The following is a 23,993-nucleotide window of genomic DNA, read 5'->3' as shown; positions in this document are numbered from 1 at the left end:
TAGAATTGGTTGGAAAATGTATAGAATTTATTACTTCTTTGTGGGCTCCTATTACACTATTAGGCTGGTTGGATTTAATAATTCAAATTCATGCCTGTTTCACTCACTTTCTCTTCTACAACTTGCAGGGTTCAATATTGTTATAGCTGCGGTAGAGAGTCTGTAATCTGGGAGATCCCCTCTCCTGCACTGTTTTGCCAACCTTCCAAAAGGATCCAGAAGCTGGCACAGCCCAACAGATACAAGAGAGGGTACCTAATAGACAGGTAGAGTACCTTGAGAATCTCTGTAAATTCTCATATGATTTGGTGACTGTCACAATATTGTTGCTCTTATTTGAGTATATGCAATTTCACAAAATAGAAGTCCACTTGGTTTTCAAAGGATCAGAGTGAAAAATCTAAAGTTTACAGCAAATGTAGGTAATCAGAAGATCATCATCAATAATTACATTTGACTCAAATTGTAGTGAAGCTAAAATTCACACCATACTCACCATTGTCAGCGACTTCAAAAATATTCAAATGAAACATTACAGGTTTTTGCAATTCTCTTATGTTATCTTATGCCCCTGTGACTATAAACGCTCTTCCTTTTGCTTTAAATGCTGGATTTCTACTTGTCTTTAAAAGATCTCTGGGTTGCGAAGATCCCCTGGAGAAGGGAACAGCTACCCACTCTGGTTTTCTGGCCTGGAGAATCCCATAGACAGAGGACCCTGGCAGGCTACGGTCCATGGGGTCACAAAAAGTCAGTCACGACTGAGCGACTTTCACTTTAAAAGACAGCTTAGGTGATATCTTCCACATGAGAACTATGATTGTAATGAGGTCATTGGAAGAAATGTTAGGTTGTGTTAGTGGAATATGTACAAGGTTCACATACAGGAGTGTGATACTACTGCCGTGAACTGCTTTAGTCAGAGCACATTAGGTGTACATGTCCACTCATGGATGTTATACCTTAAGAAGCTGACAATAAATTTGAGACTATTCAGATGGGAATGCATAAGATGTTGAGTCTTCTGGAAAGTGTTATATGAATAATACTTAGGAGAAATAATATGTTTAACTTAGAGAAGACACCAAGGAAACAGTGATAACTGTGTTTAAAAGGTCAGCATCTGAAAGAGGAAGGGAAAATCAAAGTTACTTAATGTTGATTCTAGAACTCGAAGTAGAACAAGGAATTTATAGAGCAGCCAGTGTCACCTAAGTATACAGAAATCTTTCTGATAGCTATTCAGTAGGGAAAGTGTTTATCTGGAGAAATCAACTGCTGTCTCCACCCAAATCCCTGAAAATGTTCAAGCACAAACAGAAATGATGACTTTAGGTGGATTTTAAAAAAGATTCCTGCATTCAGGGAGTGGTTGAACTGGACCACTTGAGTCTTTTTCCATCATAAAATCCAGCCAAAGTGGCCCAGTTCCTCCACAAAATTTGCTTATTTATCAATTCATTCAATAAAATCTGTTAATTTAGTTAAAATATACATGTAAATTTGGTAGTTAGAGATTTCAATCTATAAACTAAAAGAATATTTATCTGTCACCAATTTTGGAGACATTTTTGATGTTTCATATTAACCTACAATACCTAACTGACATTTATAGGACAGTATACCCAATAACAGCAGAACACACATTCTTCTCAAGTGTACGTGAAATATTCTTTAGGATAGATCATACATTAGGTCATAAAACAAATGTCAATAATTTGAGAAGAATTCATACAAAACCAGTTCTTTGACCACAGTGAAGTGAAATTGGGAACCAATAACAGAAGGGAAATTTTAAATATGTGAAATTAAATACCTTCCTAAACAAAAACAATGGGTCAAAGAATGAATCACTTTGATATTAATAAAAATGAAAACACAATATACCACAACTTATAGCTAAAATAGTGATTAGCAGGAAATTTTAGTTATAAATGCTTACATTAAAAAATAAAAGATTGAATACCATAACTTAATCTTCCATCTTAAGAAATTACAAATGAAAATCAAGCTAATTCAAAAGTAGCAGATAGAAGGAAATAATAAAGATCAGAATAGAAACAAATAGGAACTAGGGAGATGGAGAAAAATCAACAAAATCAAATGTTGGCTCTTTGAAAAGATCAACAACAATGACAAAAACACTTTGGCTAGACTTATCAAGACAAAAAGATTCAAATTACTAAACTCATGAAAGAAAGGAGCTTCCCCTGTGGCTCAGTTGGCAAAGAATCCACCTGCAATGCAGGAGACCCAGGTTCAATCCCTGGGTGGGGAAGATCCCCTGTAGAAGGAAATGGCAACCCACTCCAGTATTCTTGCCTGGAAAATCCCAAGGACAGAGGAGCCTGGTGGGCTATGGTCCACGGGGTTGCAAAGAGTCATACACAACTTAGCAACTAAACCATCATGAGAGAAAGAAGGGACCTTTCTAAGGAATCATATGAAAAAGAAGAGTTGCTACTATTGACCTTATAGAGATAAAAAAGGATTATAAGGGATTATTACTCTGAGCAATTATAAGGTCAACAGATTAGATAACATAAATGAAACAGACAAATTCCTAGAAAGACAAACTACTGAAACTTACTGAATAATAGAAAATCTCAAAAGACTCATAATAAGTAAAGAGATTTAATTAATAATTTTTAAAAACTTCCTATGAACAGCTCAGGAACAGATGCCTTCATTGATAAACTTAGTGATATGTGTAGAGAAGAACTTCAGTTTCCTCCAAAAACTAGGTCATGAGATCCATATTATTCCTGACACCAAAACCAGGAAAGGTCAAAGAGAACAAAATTACAGACGATATCTCTTATGAGTATATATGTAACAGTTCATACCAAAATACTACCTAACCAAGTCCAGATATACATGCAGCAGTCCACACCAGAATACTGGGAAAACAAATCTAACAACATATAAAAACAATTATACGCCATGACAAAGTTGGATTTATTCCAGGAATACAAGAATATACTGAGTTCAGCATTCTGAAATCAATGTAGTAAACCAAATAGAACAAAAAACCTTCAAGAGATGGGAATACCAGACCACCTTATCTGCCTCCTAAGAAATCTGTATGCATGTCAAGAAACAACAGTTATAACCAAACATGGAACAACCGACTGGTTCCAAATTGGGAAAGGAGTACGTCAAGGTTGCATATTGTCACCCTGCTTATTTAACTTACATGCAGAGTACATTATGAGAAACGCTGGGCTGGATGAAGCACAAGCTGGAATCAAGATTGCTGGAAGAAATATCAATAACTTCAAATATACAGATGATACCACCCTAATGGCAGAAAGTGAAGAGGATCTAAAGAGCCTCTTGATGAAAGTGAAAGAGGAGAGTGAAAAAGCTGGCCTAAAACTCAACATTCAAAAAACTAAGATCATGGCATCTAGTCCCATCACTGCATGGCAAATAGATGGGGGAACAATGGAAACTGATACTTTCTTTTCTTGGGCTCCAAAATCACTGCAGTTGGTGACTGCAGCCTTGAAATTAAAAGATGCTTGCCCTTGGAAGAAAAGCTATGACCAGCCTAGACAGCATATCAAAAAGCAGAGACATTACTTTCCCAACAAAGGTCCATCTAGTCAAAGCTATGGTTTTTCCAGTGGTCATGTATGGATGTGAGAACTGGACTGTAAAGAAAGCTGAATGCCAAAGAATTAATGTTTTTGAACTGTGATGTTGGAGAAGACCCTTGAGAGTCCCTTGGACTACATGGAGATCAAACCAGTCAATCCTAAAGGAAATAAGTCCTGAATATTCATTGGAAGGACTGATGCTGAAGCTGAAACTCCAATACTTTGGCCACCTGGTGGGAAGAACTGACTCATTGGAAAAGATCCTGATGCTGGGAAAGATTAAAGGCAGGAGGAGAAGGGGACGACAGAAGATGAGATGGTTAGATGGCATCACCGACTTGATGGACATGAGTTTCAGCAAGCTCCGGTGATGTACAGGGAGCCTGGCGTGCTGCAGTCCATGGAGTCACAGAGTCGGACATGACTGAGCGACTGAACTGAACTGAACTGGGCATAATTACCTAAATAGACTCAAAAGAAGAACTTAAAATTTAACACACATCATACTCAACAAACTAGGTATCAAAGTGAATTTCTTCAACTTGATAAAGGACATCTACAAAAACCCACAGCTAACGTCATAATTAATGGTGAAAGACTGAATGCTTTTACCCTGAGATCAGGAGTAAGACAAGAACATCAGCTCTTACCATTTTTATTCAACACCATGTGTGCATGCTCAGTCACCAAGTTGTGTCTGACTCTTTTGCAGCGCCATGGACTGTAGCCTGCTAGGACTCATCTGGCCCTGGGATTTCCCAGGCAAGAATACTGGAGTGGGTTGTCGTTTCCTACTCCAGGGTATCTTCCCAGTCTAGGGAGCGAACCCATGTCTCCTGCATTGGGAGGTGGGTTCTTTACCACTGAGCCACCAGGGAAGCTGCCATTCAACATCATACTACAGATTGAAGTCAGAGCAATGAGGCAAGAAAAAGAAATAAAAGGTATTCATGTTGGAAAGGAAGAAGTAAAACTCTCTCTGCTCATACATGACATGATCTTATATATAGAAAATCTCAGGAAATGCACGTAAAAATATTGGTGTAGTCACTGAGTTGTGTTTGATGCACAATCCCATGGACTGTAGCCCACCTCCTCTGTCCATGGGATTTCCCAGGCCAGAATACTGGAGTGGGTTGAATAAATGAATTTAAGGAGGCACAGAATCCAAGATCAATATACAAAAATCATACATGCAATGGAATAATAATAATATATGCAATGGAATATTACTCAGCCTTGAAAAGGAAGGAAATTCTGACACATGGCACAATAGGGATGAACCTTGAGGATATTATGCTAAATGAAATATGCCAATCACATGCACAAATGCTATATGACTCCACTTATACACAGTACCAACTGCAGTCAAATTCATATGCAGAAAGTAGGATGGTGATTGTGAGGGACGAGGTGGTGGGAAGAATGAGGAGCCATTTAGTGGATTTAGAGATTTGCAAGATGAAAATTGTTTTGGAGGTTGGTTTCACAACAATGTGAATGCATTTAACACTACTGTATTACACACTTTAAAATGATTAAGATGGTAAATTTTACATTGTATGTATTTTACTATAATTAAAAATAAAAACAAAATACTTAGTAATAAACTTAACAAAAGAATTATATGTACACAGAAAATGACGAGCATTGTTGAAAGAAACTGAAAATTTAAATACATGGAAAGACATTCTTTGTTCATAGATTGAAAGTCTTGATTTTGTTATGATGACAAGTCTCACCAAATTGATCTACAGATTCAATTCAACACATATTAAAATTCTAGCTATCTTTTTTGGGTAGAAATTGACAAGGTGATTCTAAAATTCATATATAAATGCAAGAAACCTAGCGTAGCAAATAAATAGTCTAGAAAAAGAAGAGCGAAGTTGGAAGACTTACAGCTTCCAATTTGAAAACTTGCTAAAAATCTGCAATAATCAAAACAGTGTGTTACTGGCATAAAGATATAGATCAATGGAAAGATCAAAAGACATACAGATCAATGGAAAAGAATTGAGAGTCCAGAAATAAACCTTTATTTTTTTTAACCTTTATGTTTATATCAATTGATTTTTTACAAGGATGCCAGGAAAATTTAATTGAAGAAGAATAGTCGTTTAAACAAATGGCACTATGATAACTGGTTTTTTTTTTTTTTTAAGTCGCTCAGTCGTGTCTGACTCTTAGTGACCCCATGGACTATACAGTCTGGAATTCTCTAGGCCAGAATACTGGAGTGGGTAGCCTTTCCCTTCTCCAGGGGATCTTCCCAACCCAGGGATTGAACCCAGGTCTCCTACATTGCAGGTGAATTCTTTACTAGCTAAGCCATAAGGAAAGTCCAAGAATATGGGATTGGGTAGCCTTTCCCTTCTCCTGGGGATCTTCCCAACCCAGGAATAGAACCAGGGTCTCTTTCATTGCAGGAGGATTCTTTACCAACTGAGCTATCAGGGAAGCCCATGATAACTGGGTTTTTCATTCCTTGTATGTTTGGTGTGAAATAGGGGTCCAACTTCATTCTTTTGCAAATGACCCCTACTTCACACCAAGCATAAAAATTAATTCAAAATGAATCACAGACCTAAATATAAGAGCAAAAATGTAAAACTCTTAGAAGAAAACATAGGCATATATCTCTGTAACTAAGCAGTGGCTTCTTAGACATGACACCAGAAACACATGTGACAAAAAAAATATAATAAATTGGACTTCATCAAAACTAAAAACTTTCTTTGCATCAAAGGGCACTCTCAAGGGAATGAGAAGACAACTCATACATTGGGAGAAAATATTTGCAGATCATATAAGGGACTAGTATTCAATATATATATAAATAATTCTTAAAATTGTACAAAAAAGACAACCCAATTTAAAAAATAGGCAAGGGAATTCAATAGACATTTCTCCATAGAAAATATACAATAAACCAAAAAGCACATGAGAAATGTTAAATATCATTAATCATCTTGGAAATGCACATGAAAACCATGAGATTCTACTTCACACCTCTGGAGTGTCAATAATAATTAATATACATAAAATAACTTGTATTGGAGAAGTTGAAACCCTCATACATTGCTGGTGGGAATGTAAAAGGGGTGAAAAATAGTTTTCCAGGTCCTCAAAATGTTAAACATAGAATTATCGTATGATCAGCAAAGCTACTCTTAGGCATGCACCAAAGAGAATTGAAAACATGTTCACACAGAAACTTGTACATGGTTATTCACAGCAGCATTTTAAAATAGCCAGAAAGTGGAAGCAACTCAAATGTTCATCAGTGGATGCATGAATAAACAAAATATGACAAGTCCATATAACGTGATATTATTCAGCCATAAAAGAAATGACAATTGATACATGATTTTTGAAAAGATGCCGAGTAGAGTAAGCCACATACAATAAGCAACATATTTGTGTGATTTCATTTATTTGAAATGTCCAGAACAGGCAAATCCGTAGAGGCAGAAAGTAGAGTACTGGTTCTAGGGATGATGAATGGAGTCATGGGGGAGGACTGTTAATAGGTGTGGGATTTCTCTTTAGAGCATTGAAAACATCCTGAATTTAGGTAGTGGTGATGATGGCACAATTTTGTGAATGTTCCAGAAAACACTGAATTGTACATTTCAAAAGGGTAAATTCTATGATATGCTAACAATATTTCAGCTTTTAAATCTAACAGACTAATCCTAGAGGGTAATCGTATTTATTTGAGAAAAACTTTTTCCATACTATGTTTGTGGGTTTGTTGCTTTACAGATCTCTGTTCTGGAAAAGGCATACATAGGGAAACCACTATGATAATCGACCAGGTTGCTGGAAGTTATGGCCAGTACTCTCAGACTGCTCTGCAGAGAAGTCTACCACAGAAGGTTCTTGATAGTGACTGGAATTTTTATCTCAAGGTTTTAATATGAGGTTTTGGTAGACAGTGAAATGTTTTTTAAACTGCAAGTCTCAACCCATCAGTGGATCATGAAATCAATTCCAATTATTTTTTTTAATTAAATGAAATTTTAAAAATCAGAATATATTGCATAGGGAAGGCATCGTTTCATGATCATTTAGTTTCAGATACGCAAATTTACATATACTGTATCATAATATAAAATGTACTTGGTACTGTGGATCATAGTGAAACAACTTTGAGAAATACCAATCTAACAGAAAGAGCATGAATGATTTTGGGAAAAGATGCTCCTGAGATAGAAATAATATATATATAATTGATTGGCAGTTAATTGTAGCAATGAAGAATGGAGTTATGGTTCTTCCAGTGATTATAATATTTCATGTTCCATTTGCCTATAGATCCTTCAGTGATTACTTAATAAGAGATTCTGTTCAATTCTCTGATCCTTCTCCTCGGATATTACAACTCTCAATAGCCAAAGCCACAAATCCAAACTATGTTCCTCCAAAAAGCGTAAGTGGTCTATGTGAAAGAAACAGTTCTATATAGACTTTGTAGCCTGATTGTAACTGTGATGTGCTCCCCTCTTATTTCTAGGTGGATATTCTCTTTTCTTCCTGTTTATTTTCCCCTCTCATCAAATGAACTTTTCTGTCAGAATTGATGTGAGAAGCAGATTCACAATGAGTATTATGTTAAATTAACCTTAAGAAATTATGGGAGCTGATGAGAAGTCTATGGAAGACTTTCATGGCAGCTGGGACTTGGGTCTGGTCATAGATCTAGGAGAAATGAGAGAGAGTAGGGGCAAATGAGCAGTTCCCTGGAAAATACTTCAGTGGCCATTTCAGGTTCTCCCGTCTAGGAGAGTCTCACCTCTTCAGACAAGGGAGGAAGGCGTAGGATACTCACGGGTACCCAGCTTCACTGGAACGGGCCCTTATGTTTCAATTCCAATTTTCAAGGTCCAATTCCTTCTCAGTCATTGCCCTAACTTTAACATAGGAGACGGTATAAGTTTGGGAATTCAATTTGCACTGAACTACACTATTCACAGAAGTAGATTTCAAGTTTGGTTTTCAGTATTTTCAGTCCTGTGACCATAGGAGATAAGGATTTATTTTGGGTAAGTCACAAAAACTTTTCCAGTCTCTTAACTACACCTTCAAGTGGGAATTTAAAGCCCTGAGCTGATAATTCTTTTCTCCATTTCTCCAGTGCACTTAGGGCCGATAAACCCACCCCAGACACTTCTTTATTTCCTTAAAAAGATTTCCGTCAGCACCTGCTTGGCTCCCCAAATCATGCTTCGGTTCTATCAGTACATGCCATGGACTGCCGGTGTCTTTTTTTCTTCTTTTTTTTTTGACCCCTGGCAATAGGATCATTAATAGCTTTAAATCTAATCTGCGCAGAGAACAAATTCCAGATAGTCTAGGACTAATATAGGCATACTTTGGAGATATTTTGGGTTCAGTTCTAGACCACCCCAATAATGCAAATATTGCAATAAGATAAGTCACATGAATATTTTTGTTTCCCAGAGCATATAAAAGTTATGTTTACACTACTGTAGTCTATTAAGTATGCTATAGCATTATGTCTAAAAACCAATGTATATACCTTTATTAAAAAATATTTTACTGCTAAAAATTCTTAACCATAATCTGAGCCTTCAGTGAGTCATAATCTTTTTGCAATAGTAAAGTCAAAGATCACTGATCACAGATCAGTGTAATATAACAGTAATGAAAAAGTTTGAAATGTTGTGAGAATTACCCAAATCTGACAGACAGATTCAAAGTGAGTAGATGCTGGTGGGGGAATGGTGCCTATAAACTTGCTTGATGCAGAGTTGCCACAAACCTTTAATTAAAAAAAAAAAAAAGGACAGTATTTGCAAAGTGCAATGAAACCCAGTATGCCCGAACAGAGCACTCATCCTTAAGTTCTGATCTGGTTTTCTGTTGCTTTCTACCAAACCACACCCAAACATAGTGATCTAAAACAACAGTCATTTTGTTACACTCAAGGATTTAAAATAAATTTTTAAAAATTTATTTATTTTTGGCTGTGCTGGGTCTTCGTTGCTGCTCAGGCTTTTTTTAGTTGCCGAGTTGTGTCCTATGTTGGCAGGCGGATTCTTTACCCCTGACTCACCAGGGAAGCCCACTCTGCTCAAGGATTTTGAGTCAGCAGCTCTGACAGGGAAGCAGGTATGACTTGTCTCTGCTCCATGATGTCTGGAGCCTCAACTGAGAGATTTCTAATGGGCTTGGGTGTCTCAAATGGTAGGGAGCTGAAATCCACTGAAAGCTCCATACCTGCCTTGCTTGGCCTGCTGTTAACAACATACCGTAGACTGGGTGGCTTAAACAACAGACGTTTCTTTCTCACAATTCTGGAAGCTGAGTAATCCAAGATCAAGGTGCCCCTAGATTCTTTTTTTAATGAGGACCCTCTTCTGGATTGTAACAGCCATCCTCCCGATATGTGTCCCATGACCTATGCTTTGTATGTAAGCAGAGAGAGTTCTGATCTCCCTCCCTTTTCTCATAAGCACACTAGTCTCTTTGTGGAGGTTCCACCCTCGTGACCTCATCTGAACCTAATTATCAAAGGCCCACCTCCAGTGCCATTGCACTGGGGGTTAGGATTTTAACATATGAACTTGGCTGGAGGTTAGAGGGGTGTTGAGGGGGTGGATATAAACATTCAGCCCATGGTTGTGATTCAGTTGCTAAGTCACGTCCAGCTCTTTGTGACCCCACGTACAACAGGCACCTCTGTCCTCCTGGAGTTTGCTCAGATTCACGGCCATTGAGTCAGTGATGTCATCTGACCATCCCATCCTCTGTTGTCCCCTTCTCCTCCCGCCTTCAGTCTTTCCTAGCATCAGGGTCTTTTCCAATGAGTCGGCTCTTTGCATGAGGTGGCCAAAGTATGTAGAACTTCAGCATCAGTCCTTTCAATGAATATTCAGAGTTGATTTCCTTTAGGGTTGACTGGTTTGATCTCCTTGCAGTCCAAGGGACTCTTGAGTCTTCTCCAGCACCACAATTTGAAAGCATCAATGCTTCAACATTCAACCTTGTTTATGGTCCAGCTCTCACAGCCATTCATGACCACTGGAAAAACCATAGCTTCAACTGCATGGACCATTGTTGGCCAAGTGATATCTCTATTTTGTAATATGCTGTCTAGGTTTGTCATAACTTTTCTTCCAAGGAGCAAGCGCCTTTTAATTTCATGGCTGCAGTCACCATCTGCGGTGATTGTGGAGCCCAACTTTTCCTCCATCTATTTGCCATGAAGTGATAGGACCAGATGCCATGATCTTCATTTTTGAAATGTTTGCCTTTAAGCTATTTTTTTCACTCTCCTCTTTCACCTTCGTCAAGAAGCTCTTTAGTTCCCCTTCACTTTCTCCCATTAGAGTGGTATCGTCTGCATATCTAAGAGTGTTGATATTTCTCCTAGCAATCTTGATGCCAGCTTGCGATTCATCCAGCCAGGCATTTCACATAATATACCCTGTATAGAAGTTAAATAAGCAGGGTAACAATATACTGGAGAAAGCAATGGCAACCCACTCCAGTACTCTTGCCTGGAAAATCCCATGGACAGAGGGGCCTGGTGGGCTGCAGTCCATAGGGTCGCTAAGAGTCGGACACGACTGAGCGACTTCACTTTCACTTTTCCCTTTCATGCATTGGAGAAGGAAATGGCAACCCACTCCAATGTTCTTGCCTGGAGAATCCCAGGGACGGGGGAGCCTGGTGGGCTGCCGTCTATGGGATTGCAGAGTCAGACACGACTGAAGAGACTTAGCAGCAGCAGCAGCATACTCCTTTTCCAGTTTTGAACCAATCAGTTGTTCCATGCCCAGTTCTTGACCCACATACAGGTTTCTCAGGAGACAGGTAAGGTGGTCTGGTATTCCTATCTCTTGAAGAATTTTCCACAGTTTAATGTGATCCACACAGTCAAAGGCTTTAGCGTAGTCAATAAAGCAGATGTTTTTCTGGAAATCCCTTGCTTTCTCCATGAAATGATAGCTTGCAATTTGATCTCTGATTCAGTCCATTACAACAACTATTTGTAGTGCCCCCAGCTGGAATGCCTTGAAGGTTAAACTCAGCTGGGACTGTCTACAGGGTCACCTTTCCATGTGGCTTAGACCTCTCTCAGCATGACAGCTGTATTCTGAGAAGGAATATCCTAAATTGTAATGTTCCAAGGGTGAGCCTTCCTGGAGAATCAGGTAGAAGCTCCATGTTTTTCTTATGATTTAGCCTTGGAAGTCACATTATGTCCCTGCAGGCATATTCTGTTGATTGATACGGGTACAAGTCTGGCCAAATTCAAGGGGGCAGGGCTGCAAACCTCACCTCTCCATGAGAGAAGTGGCAAAGAATTTATAGGCACTTAAGAAAAAAACTTCCACACCCAGTGATGCGAGTCTTTTGGTATCCTTGAGCATGATTTTTGTATGCAGAAAAGATTGTGCAGAGGTATGCTTTTCAGTAATTAATAGCCAATTTTTAAAATTTCAAATTAGAAAATCTATTTCTTAGGCTTTTAAGTTTAGTTTGGTAGTTTTACTATTCTATTTATAATTCTAGAAGTTTTTGACAGTAACTTTTAAGAGTCCTAAGTAATATTTGATACACAAACTTAATTAAATTCATTCAAATAGTTTAAACTATATTTATACATGCTTACTTGCTCTGTCATATCTGACTCTTTGCAACCCCATGGACTGCAGCCTACCAGTCTCCTCTGTCCATGGAATTTTCCAGGTAAGAATACTGGAATGGGTTGCCATTTCCTTCTCCAGGGGATCTTCCCGACCCAGGATCGAACTTGCATCTCTTGTGTCTCCTGCATTGGCAGGCAGATGCTTTTTTTTTTTTTTGGCAGGCAGATTCTTTACCACTGCACCACCTGAGAAGCCTAAATATATTATATTTGATTTCTTTTAAAGTTACTTTATGTCAACCATCTACATTAATAAAACCTCAAATATTAAATAGTTATTTAAAAATAGAAGACATTAAACTTATAAATACAGTGAACCTGAAGGTTTTTTTTTTTTTTCCTGAAGTTTTTTAATGTTGTAAGCATTGATACTGGCCCAGGTTCTTGGACTCTTTCATCAACAAATGGATAAGAGGCCAGATGAAAAATTCAGGCAAGGCTTCATCGGGAAAACAAGTAACAGGTGCCCTTGCTTGCTTCCTGAGAGGGGGCTGAGCTGCTCCCTTAAACAGGGTGAGGGTGGGGGCAGATGAAGTTTCCCAGGGGCTCGGTGGTAAAGAATCTGCCTGCCAGTGCAGGAGAGGCAGGTTCGATCCCTGGGCTGGGAAGATCCCCTGAAGGAGGAAACGGCAACCCACTCCAGTATGCTTGCTTGAAGAATCCCATGGACAGAGGAGCTTGGTGGGCTACAGACCATGGGACTGCAGAGAGCTGGGCTCAGCTGAGTGCCCGAGCACAGAGGTAGGTGACAGGAAGGGTGGCTTAGGTGGTCTGCCAGCTCCCTTGATGGCGCTGCGTGCAGGGATCATGCATAGCATCCTGCTTTTGCTCCTGGTATCTCACAGTGGCAGTTGAGTTTTGGCCTTTTTGTGTCTTCTACTTAGTCATAATTTGCCCCAGCTGTGCACATAAGCAGTTCTTTTAGTCCCCTTATAATTTCTTTGTATTCTATTGCTCCAGGAGGCATTTGTCGAGGTACAGGCACTGCAATAAAGGGTCCCAGGTCCCAGCCTGTTTCAGAATGACATAAAGTTAAGATTTCAATGGAATGTCATCCTTCTAAATCAGTTACTCCATGATACACTGCAAATTGTAGTTGTAATGTTATCATTCTTACAGGCCAAATTCTCTTAAAACACGCCTACTTTTTATTCCAATATATGCTTATTTTTTGTTTTTTTAGTAATTTCAAATTTACTGACAAGCTGCAAAAATTAAAGTCCATTGGCTTTGTCGTTCTCTGTCCTCTGTGTAGGGTGTGTGTGTGTGTGTATTTAATTTTTTTCCCTGAATCACTTTTCAGTTCACATGTTTTCCTTTTTCGGCCACCCTGCACAGCTTTTGGGATCTCAGTTCCCTGACCAGGGATCATACCTGGGCCACGGCACTGAAGGTGCCAAATCCTAACTAGATCATCAGAGAACTCCCTCCCTGAATCATTTTGGAAAGTTAGTTACAGACATCGTATACCCCTTTCCTCAGCGCTTTATTGTGTTTCGTAACAATAGGATATTATCTTTTAGAACTACAGTACTGTTACCAAGATCAGGAAATTTAACACTGATGTAGTACCATATCTATTCCACAGTCCCTGTTCACACTTCATCAATTTTTGCACATACTTATTCTGAAGTTAAAGTGTTATTTCCATGAGTTGTATTTTCTTAGCTATTTGACAGTTAATTCTAAATCTTCTAAGAGTTTAAAAATAACACGCGCCCACAAAAGAAGTCAAGTTACTATTACAAGTACCTGAGGTTACTTGCCACCAGAGACTTTGGATGGATACACTGTAAGAAGTCCTTTTACCTCTATGAACGTCATCCTAAGTCTTTTTTAATAGTAACTGTTAGGACGGTTGTTGTTCAGTTCTTCCCCATCTTTAGTTTAACAGTAAGTTCCAAAACAGCTGAGTTTGAATCTATACAACCTAGTTTCAGAAGGATGGAAATTGATGCTTTCGGCTATAATCATGGGTTACTACAATATTCTCATCTCTTCTGTTGAATGTACTAAGAAGTCTGGTCCAGCAATCAGATGCTACTTTGTAACTATGACCTAGATAGTATTTAGTGTTTGATGTTTATAAGTACTGTTTTCTTTTTCTCCCCTAGATTGAAACCAAGATTTTGTCATCTACCCTGGCTGCTATTGCAGCTCCTAGAATTGTAGACCTTGCCCATCCACGGATCAAGATAGAGGGTCTGTGCTTTGAAAGAGAAAGAAGTGAAAAGCCCATTCGTCCTGTAAGCCATCACTACCTTGGCATCCTTCAGCTCACTTTCTGCTCATTCCCAGGTGTTACTTTGCCTCCGTAGGGCATAGACCAAAGTCATTGGATAAGAAACCTTGAAAGAGTGGTCTGTGGCAGGAAGGAAGACCTAGCTGCAAGATATGGAGAGAGGTTGAGGGTTGTGGGTGAAGAGCATCATGGATTTGGGAGTCATTAAGAGCTGAGTTCAGGTTCCTGCCTCACTACTGCTAGCTCTGTGATGTGATAACCTTCTTGAGCCTTATTCATTTAATAAGGATTTGAATCTCTACTGCGTGCCAGACACCATGCCTGGTGAACACAAAGGAGGGAGAAAAAAAAATAAGTAAACAGATAAGATGATGTCAAGTTAGTGATAAGTGCTATGAAGAAAATGGGAAAGGAGTGACTATGGCTGAGCGTAGAGAATACGCTTCTTGTGTATGGTAATCAGGGAAAGCCTCTTGAAGGAAGGACTATTTGAGCTGAATGAGAAGAGGTCAGCTAAGTGAATAAGAAGAGAAGAGAATGTTCTCGTAAAGGGAAGAGCACATGCCAAAGTCCTAAAGTTGTGATGGCATTGTGAGCAAGGGGATTGTCAAGATAATAGTTCCCAGTTTCAGGCCTGTTGTGACTTGTGGTAATCGATAAGGCAGGTGTTTAGCACAGAGCCCAACACCTTTGGTGGTTTCCCTCACTCTTCCTCCCGGACACTCCCCTCCATTCACTGTAGTGGCTACTTGACTTCTAATCCCAATCGAGTTTTCAATAAATACCTAATGATCATGTTGCCAAAGGAAGTCAGACCAATTTCATCATTATAGGAATCTGAGGATTAGATGTGGAATTCTATTAGGAAATCCCCTAGGAAATAAAAAAAACCTTGAGAGAGTGACTTGAGTTTGCTAAAATGACTTGTGACCTTTGGACAAATCAAAACTTGATTTTCGGTTTCCTTGGTATGTGATTATAGCCGTCTTTAGTTGCTAGAATTGTTTGGGGGTTTAAAAAAAATCTTTTAAAAAAATGATTCCATTTGCCAATGCAGGAGACGAAGGAGATGAGGGCTCGATCTCTGGGTCAGGAAGATCCCCTGGAGAAGGAAATGGCAACCCACTCCAGTGTTCTTGCCTGGAAAGTCCCATGGACAGAGTAGCCTGGTGGGCTGTAGTCCATGGGGTCACAAAGAGTCAGACGTGACTGAGCAACTACTGCAGATAATTATACTCTTGAGAGAGAGAGAATAGTAGCTATATGTCATCTTTCCTATTTTACCAATAAAGCAACATAATAGAAAGGCCTCCTGCAGATGTGGTTTCCAAAGTAGGACCAAAAGGAGTCAATGAGTCAGTCAGTCAACATATCTTTATTCAGCAATAATTATGCTCCAGAATCTAGTCTAGTTTTGGGCAAACAGGTATGTCTCCCAAGCAGCTTATACTCTGGTGGGGAGAAGCAGACAATAAACACACCAACAATAAAATAAGTGAGCTAAGGCAGGTGTTGGTGAGTTCTGTGAAGAAGATTAAGTATTGTGGAAGAGGGTAATCAGAATGGCCGATATATCTTGGATAGTCAGGGAAGAGCTTCTTGAGAATGTGACGTTTGAGTCTAGAGACTTGAATGATGGAAGAGGAGGCATGACAAGAATGGGGAAAGAAAGTTTCAAGCATAACTAGCAAGTGCAAAGGTCTTGAGATGGAAAGAGCTGGGCCAGAGGGGCCTGTGTGGCTGGGGTCTTAGTGATCAGGGGAGAGATGGAAGGAAGGTGATGTCATGGACAATAGCAGGCAGATCATGTAGGGCCTTCTTGGCCACAGTAAGGAGCCTAAATGTTATTCTTAGCAAAATGGAAAGCTGCTGGAAGATTTAAACCCTGAGAGTGACATGATTTGACTTGGGCCTTAGAAAGTACATCCCTCATCAAGTTATTATGGTGATTGCATGGGAATGATACAGGCAGATCACTGAAAACACTCTCTGGCTCATGGAATACGCTTGTTAAAATGCACCTTCTCGCCCTCAGTAACTGCTGTGTGAAGGCTGGATTGTACGGGGCAAGAAGGGAAGCAGAGAGGCCAGTTCGGAGAGGAATCAGGAGAGAAATACTGGTGACTCGATAAAGGCTATACCTGGAAAGAGAGATGTGAAATTTTTCTGTCATTTTGTTTCCACTATAGATCTCCCACGCTGCCTTGCTGGCCCACCCTAGCCCTCGAATACTAGCTCTAGCTAAGGCCAAGCCTCTTCATAAAGATTATTTACCTCCCCGCGATGCCCTCTGGCCAGTATCTTATGCTGCTCTCCATTCCAAGATATCTCCCAGAGTTCAAGAACTAGCTAACCCAAATGCAAGGTATGTCAATTAAAGGCTAAGATGGGATAGGAAAGCCTGGGGATATTGAGGGAAAAGCTGATCTAGTAAGGTCAGTGAAATGAGTTGTAGGAAAACAATAGATTTTTTAAATCATCTCACTTGTTACATTTATTGTGGCAAATCTATGGTCTTCTTACAATGAATTGTTGATAAGACTTCAATTAAATAGTGGACTAGTATTGAGCTTTAGACCTAGGATACAACTCTGTTATTATGGATATGGGATTATTTATCTATATTATTAGGGGAATAATCTATCTCTATTGTTGGGACTTCCCTGGTGGCTCAGGTGATAAAGAATGTGCCTGCAATGCAGGAGACCTGGGGTTGATCCCTGGGTCAGGAGGATCTCCTGGAGCAGGGAATAGCTACCCACTCCAGTATTCTTGCCTGGAGAATTCCATGGACAGAGGAGCCTTTTGGGCTACAGTCCATGGGCAATGAGTGGGACAGGACTGAGTGACTCACACACATCTATACTTATATTGTTGAGGAAAACAAATTATAGGACAGAAACATAATTGTTACAGTTTCCTACATTGCAGGCAGATTCTTTATGGACTGAGCCATGGGGGAAGCCCACTTATATTATCTCAGAGGAGTACATAATCGGCTGGTAACAATGGTTACTTTGGGGGCCTAGGGAGCTAGGATGGGAGGAAGACTTACTTTTCCCTAAATAGACTTTTGTAATTTTTGAACGTTTTTGCATCATGTACATGGATGAACTATTTGAAATAAATCGGAAAATATATTAAACAAAGAAAAACTTGCCTCTAATTCCTGTTCATTTTTCAGAAGACCTCTCAACTTGCCTGAACCTCAGTTCATTTCGTTACCTTCAAGGGATAATACTTGATCCCCTTTTTCTAGCACCATCAAGAAAACATAACTGAAAAAGTTGTAGTAGTCTTGAGCTTAGGGAATAGGAAATATATTCAATGTTATATAATAAAATATTTTAAAATTTTGCAATAGGTTTTTTCTTTTTAAAAAAAAAAAAGTTAAACATCAAATGAAATGGCACTCATTCTCCGTACATTGACAAAGGAAAGGGAAGAGTAAGATCAGGTACTCAAGATTTTATCCTGGTAGCAAAATTCTTATTTGGTGGTTAAGGATGGAAACTTCAAAAAAACATGATTTCTTCAAGTTCACTAGTGAACTATCTGGCTTTGTTTTAACATTGCCAAATTATTGAGGAATTTCCAGAATTTGCTTTCTATGGAAAGAGGAAAGGCTTTGGAATCTGACACAAATCTAGGTTTGACCACAGGTCATTCTTACGACTTGCCTGAGCTTTCATCTCCTTATCTGTATAGTGGAGGTCAATGATACCTGTTTTATGAGATGCTTATGAAAATCAAAACGGGATAAAAATCGCTTCTCGGCCTTTTGGCTAAGATCAAGTGCAAAACGGGATAATATCACGGTGCCTAACATATAGTGGATGCCTGAGGAGTGTTTGTTCTCTTTCCCTTTCATCCTATTTCAAGTCAAATGTTTTTTTCCATTTCAGGACTCCTATGCATATTGTATATTATGATCCAGAAGTCTTTAAAGTCAAGCCAGCTGCTTTGAAAACACAGTGTTCTCCAAGGATCCAGGAGTTGGCAGAACCTATTACACGTTAAAACCAGAAAGCCACAGTTCCCTAGTCTGGTGCTGTTGGTTTGTAGCCCCCACCCCTCAATACACACAGGACCTCCAGGGAACACGCTGCGTGACCTGCAATCCTGTCTTTAGCAGGTCTGGGGACTCCAGCATGCTTTAAAGAGGAAATGATAGCCCGCCTTACTATCCTTACTTCTTTCCTCATGCATGTCTTAGCGGTCTCATTGCTCTGACTGACCTGAAGAAACAAAGCCTCCTTACATTTGCTGGTTTTGCTCTTCTTTTCCTGGTGAGATCTATGTTCTCCAGTAGCCGATCTCATCTCACTGTCTTCTCAAATAAATCCTGAAGACTGAAATCATTCTTCATGTTACTTTTCCATTGCCCCCTCATTACCAAGAAGTAACACTGAAAAACGGTGAAGCCTTTGTGGATAAGTCAAAATGCTTTCTATAATCTGTAGATGAAATTTAGGAAACGGGTTACTATATTTTTTTGAATGAGTAAGTGAACATTTATTCAATATTTTTGTGGCAAGTGCTGCACTAGATACATATAAAAGAAAATTCAGTAACCTTATGAGATAATTATTATCATCTTCAGTTTACAAGCGAGAACACTGAGATCCAGCCTAGATTATATTGCCATAGAGTTATAAGTCAAATTGTAATTTTCAGCTCCAAATTAATGTATCATTTTATAAAAAAATATAGTTATACATTAAAATCAAATTATTGATGAAGTTGGTAATTTCTGCTTACTCTGGATCAGAATTTTTTAACCTAGAGTCTGAAGACAGCCTTTGCAGGGTCCATAGATCTTCTATGAGTCCATGTACAATTGCACGTATGTCAGTGTGCTGGGAATAGCACCCATGGTTCTTTATTTGGCTGTGCTGGATCTTCCTGCTGCTTGTGGTCTTTCTCTAGCTGAAGCACCCAGGCTCTGTAATTGTGGCGTATGGGCTTAGTTTCTCTGGCAGCATGTGAAACCTTCTCAGACTAGGGAATGAACCATGTCATCTGCACTGGTCGTTGGGTTCTTTATCACCAGACCACCGGAGAAGTCCACATCCATGGTTCTTATCATAGTCTGAAACTAATTCACAACCTGGAAAAGGTTATGAAGCAGTATTCTAGAGGATAGCTTTTCATTTCTCAAAATGTTTGATTAAACCAGTAGACTTTATGTTTTACTACTATTTATTTATCATCACAACTGGAAGCAGAAGGGAGCCTTGGGTAGCTTTTGTAGCTCAAAAGAGGACTGATTCTTCTGGGGAACAAGGAGATGGAGTCTTTTGGTTCTTGGGGTTGCTGCGGTGGAGTGTTTTGGTCTCCATTTTGCAGAAGCATAAATGTCATGCAGCCAAGGGTGAAGGCAGTGCTTTCCCACAAAAAACAGTGCTGCCTCGTGTTTCCACAGGAAATAGATTAAATGATTCCATCTCCACCAGCCTCTTCCTTCTCTCACGCTCAGAGTCATTTATCATGAGTGACAGAAACTAGGCATTTGGTAAGCACTGTAATGCTTTGTCAAACTGCATCCACCCAGAATTTTTTAAATTTAATTTGTTTTATTATCTCCATGGATTAGTATTTTATGGAGTAAACTAACTTTTATGGCCTATCTAGATTTGCATGAATATGAGCTTGTTTGGAAACCAGTTTTACAGATGATTGAGCTCTATCTCTAAAGCCTTTATGTTAAGCTAATAACTGGTGTCATGGAGAGGTAATGGCATGCAGTAGTTTTGGTTGTTTTTTGTTTTGGTTTGATTTTTGGGGGTTTTGTTTGTTTGTTTTTGTTTCTTTAGATAGAAGGAAAAGAAAAAAAGCTAGGTTTATTGGTTAAAATGAAATATAGGGAATTCCCTGGTGGTTCAGTGGCCAAGACTTCATGCTCCCAATGCAGGGGACCTGGGTTCGATCCCTGGTCAGGGAACTAGATCCCACTAAAGAGTTTGTGTGCCTCAGTGAAGATGGAAGATCCTGAATGCCACAGCTAAGACCTGGCACAGCCAAGTGAAACAAAAATTAAAGTTTCTGGAAATGACTCTTAAGACAAACAGCAAATAAAGAAACATCTGTTCAAGGATATCTGTGAAAATTCAGTAAGAAAGGTGAGAGTCTGTGACATTCAAACTACTTTTAGGCAGATTGCGTCTTGCCACAAACTCCAGTTCTGTCTTTAAATCCCTAAATTGTGTTCACTTTTTACCTGTCTCCTCCTTTGATTTGCACACAAGAATCTTAGCGCTTAATGAATGTAATGTTCAAATGTGGTGAGCCCCCTCAGCAAATAAAATTCCTGGCATCGTGCCTAATCATAGCAGGAAACCAAAAAATAACAGCTGCTACCATCATCACCCCCACCACTACCCCAGGAGATTGACAGCTGGTCTGTGCTGCTTTTCTGCTTGGTTACTTGTATCAATACTTTAATCTGAATTTTTTATTTGCTCCCTGGAGTGGATATGTGTGTGTTTATGTTCATATGTATGTGTGCCTGTCTTTATTTTGTGTTTGTGTATAAATTGAAAGTTTCCTAAATCCTTTAAAGAAGCAGTTATTAAATAAGATTATTGAGGAATTATACAGAGGCTTGTGATTAACTACCAAAAGTTATAATAATTTCTCTAAGAAGCTTCAAATGTCTTCTCACCCCTTTTAGCTGTCAAGTGTTACAGCTGCAAATGTTCACCGTTCTGCAGCTTTTGTTCCCAGATGGTTGTATTAACTGTCTCTGTTAAGCCTTGGAGTGATTTTCAGCTCCTTATTAGCAGAAAGGTGGAGAATAGTATTATTAGATTTGTGAAATTTGGGTAAGTTAATATTGTCCATTTTGGAAAATGGCATCAATGAGACTATTCATAGTCTACCAAAACTATCAAAGGATTTTTTTTTTTTTAAAGCCACTAGTTCAGAAAGTCCTGAAATTTTTCAGGACACAGGATAAAGGTTGAAACTGTTTTATTCTGCGTCTGATAATATTCCGTGGTTCACTCCTCTGGTTTTAAGATGAAAGTTTAATTGAAAGTTCTCATTAGGTAAGCTTAGTTAAACCATATTAAAATTATATTTTATGACTATATTAAAATAAAGATGAACATATTTTTATATTTTATATTAAGACTTTTTTTAAACTAAAATTTCATATTTTCCTTCTCATATAAAAAGAACTAAACCATCTTTGTAAGTTCCTAGAAGTACTGTGGGCTGTAGGCCCTGAGCCTGCTCTGCCCGGGAGGCAGTCCACCGCGTTCAGGTAGGTGGTCCTTGGGTCTGGGTGGCAGCGTAGAGACCGGAGAGCTGCCAGAGATACACGCGTGCAAGTCATCTCAGTTAGCTGTGGTTGGGACTGGGGGTTGCTGAGAGGTGGGACCAGGAGGCGAGGAATCCTGCTTTGGTACTTGCTGGTATTGGAGAAGTGCTGTTTATCATGTTTAGGAGGGTATTGATACGGTGGTTATGTTTTTAAAAGCTTTTTAAAAAATATTATGTTTTAGCTGTGCTGGGTCTTTGGTGCTGTGTGTGGTCTTTCTCTAGTTGTGGCGTGCAGGGGCTGCTCTGGCGTGCAGGCTTCTCTCTGTGCTGGCTTCTTTTTGTTGCGGAGCACGGGCTCTAGGACCCACGGGCTTCAGTAGTTATGGTGCATAAACTTTAGTTGCTCTGAGGCAGATGGAATTTTCCCAAACCAGGGCTTGAACCCGTGTGCCCTGCATTGGCAGGCAGATTCTTAATCACGAGACCACCAGGGAAGTCCTGGTCATGCTTTTCAAAGCAGTTCTTTTAGAGATGGAAGCTGAGACATTTGTGAATGAAGTGATATCTAGAGTTTGCGTGTGTGTGCTGGGTTGATTCAGTCATGTTCAATTCCTTGCAACCCACTAGGCTCCTCTGTCCATGGGATTCTCCAGGCAAGAATACTGGAGTGGGTTTCCATGCCCTCCTCCAGGGGAGCTTTCCAAACCAGGGATCAAACCCGCATCTCTTATGTCTCCTGCATTGGCAGGTGAGTTCTTTCCCACTAGGGCCACTTGGGATGCCCTAGCTAAAGTCTGCTTTGCAATAATCCCAGTGGAAGTGGATGAGACATATAGATGAGTTGTGAGTCAGTGATTGTTGAAATTAAGTGATGGAAGCATAGGGTTCATTGTAACATTCTCTCTTCTATTAGACATGCTTGAAGTTTTACATAATGAAGTGGAATGTCCGAGGGGAGAAAGGACGGACAGTTACAAGCCTCAACAGAGGCTTGAGAGGCCTGAGCAGCACAAAACTCCCGCAACACTGCCCGCCACCAGCCTGGTCTGCTTGCCTCCCACATGGTTGGTCTTAGGGCTAAGTAAGTGGGAAAGTCAAGGTAATTTGTCTGTATTCCATGGCTGGTGTAGGGGAGAAATAGCATATACAAGATGGTAAGATATTTTATAATTTGGTGGAAATAGGACGGTGGAGTTACAACCCACTAAAGTAAGGTAAAACGAGATAAACTGGTGTTCCTACCCCAAATCCAGGAGAGTGGGCGAGACTTAGAACTTTCAACACACTTCTGGTGGGAAAGGGTTTCAAGTCAACCCTAACTGAATTTTCCAAGGTCAAGATGCCTCTGTTGATCTCTGGGTTCCAACTGCTTGACTCTCAAGAGGTGAAGAACAAGTGGAAACAGAGAAGAAGCTGACTTTTGTTTGTTAACCTGGACTTGGTTGAAGGAAGGAAAATGGGAGCATAAATGTTACGTGGCTCCCTGCAGTCTAGGAGAGAGCAGGTGAAGGCAGTGCTGTTTCTGTTCAAAGTTGTTGGTTCCAGAATGAGGCTTCACAGAGTCTTAGCTGTGCAACCTTGTACAAATTACTTCTCAATGAAAAGGAGCTAAGAGTGTGTGCTGTTGAGATTTGAAAGTCTCCAATAAATTACACCCATCCTTTCCTTGCTAGTTCAGAAACAGTCGAGAAACCCAGACAGATGGAGTTCAGCATAACTCCTTTACCACTGATTAAGCTGTTTGGAGAAGGTGATTTTAGTGAACCAACTGGATTTCTAAATACCCCTTCTCCAGGCACAGCTGCCCCCAGAGCAGACAGAGCACACTGCCTATGGCTCTGAGATCTCAAGGAAGAAGAAAGGCACTCCTTCTAGATTCAGCAGCAGAGGGGTCCCTGCTGCCATGGGAAGGAGGACATAGGGGTGGGTGAGGCCAAAATGAGGGAGTTCTCTGGGGACTTCTCCTTCCCCACATGGAAACGGGAGCATTGGGAGATAATGTTTATCACTGGGTTCTCGTGAAGTGCTTAGCACAGTACCCAGTACATGGTAAGTAGGCTTTGTCTGCTTAGTCTTTTTTTTTTTTTTTTTTTTTTAGTTGGAGGCTAATTACTTCACAACATTTCAGTGGGTTTTGTCATACATTGATATGAATCAGCCATAGATTTACACGTATTCCCCATCCCGATGCCCCTCCCAC

At 39.7% G+C, this 23,993-nt stretch overlaps 1 protein-coding gene across 1 annotated transcript in view; it reads left to right on the top strand.

The window, feature by feature from the left end:
- Positions 1-18,547, top strand: part of SPMAP2L (sperm microtubule associated protein 2 like) — a 36,952-nt gene extending 18,405 nt beyond the window's left edge. Inside the window, exons 5-9 of the mRNA XM_061145585.1 lie at positions 129-266; positions 7,923-8,037; positions 14,400-14,531; positions 16,717-16,892; positions 18,433-18,547. Of these exons, the coding sequence (XP_061001568.1) occupies positions 129-266; positions 7,923-8,037; positions 14,400-14,531; positions 16,717-16,892; positions 18,433-18,547 (676 nt within the window). The remainder of the gene's footprint in view (positions 1-128; positions 267-7,922; positions 8,038-14,399; positions 14,532-16,716; positions 16,893-18,432) is intronic.
- The last annotated feature ends 5,446 nt before the right edge of the window (positions 18,548-23,993 follow it).

The sequence above is a fragment of the Dama dama genome, chromosome 6 (assembly GCF_033118175.1).
Source record: "Dama dama isolate Ldn47 chromosome 6, ASM3311817v1, whole genome shotgun sequence".
Classification (NCBI taxonomy): Eukaryota; Metazoa; Chordata; class Mammalia; order Artiodactyla; family Cervidae; genus Dama; species Dama dama.
The sequence above is the reverse complement of the archived record's forward strand: the minus strand, read 5'-3'. Positions and strand labels throughout refer to the sequence as shown.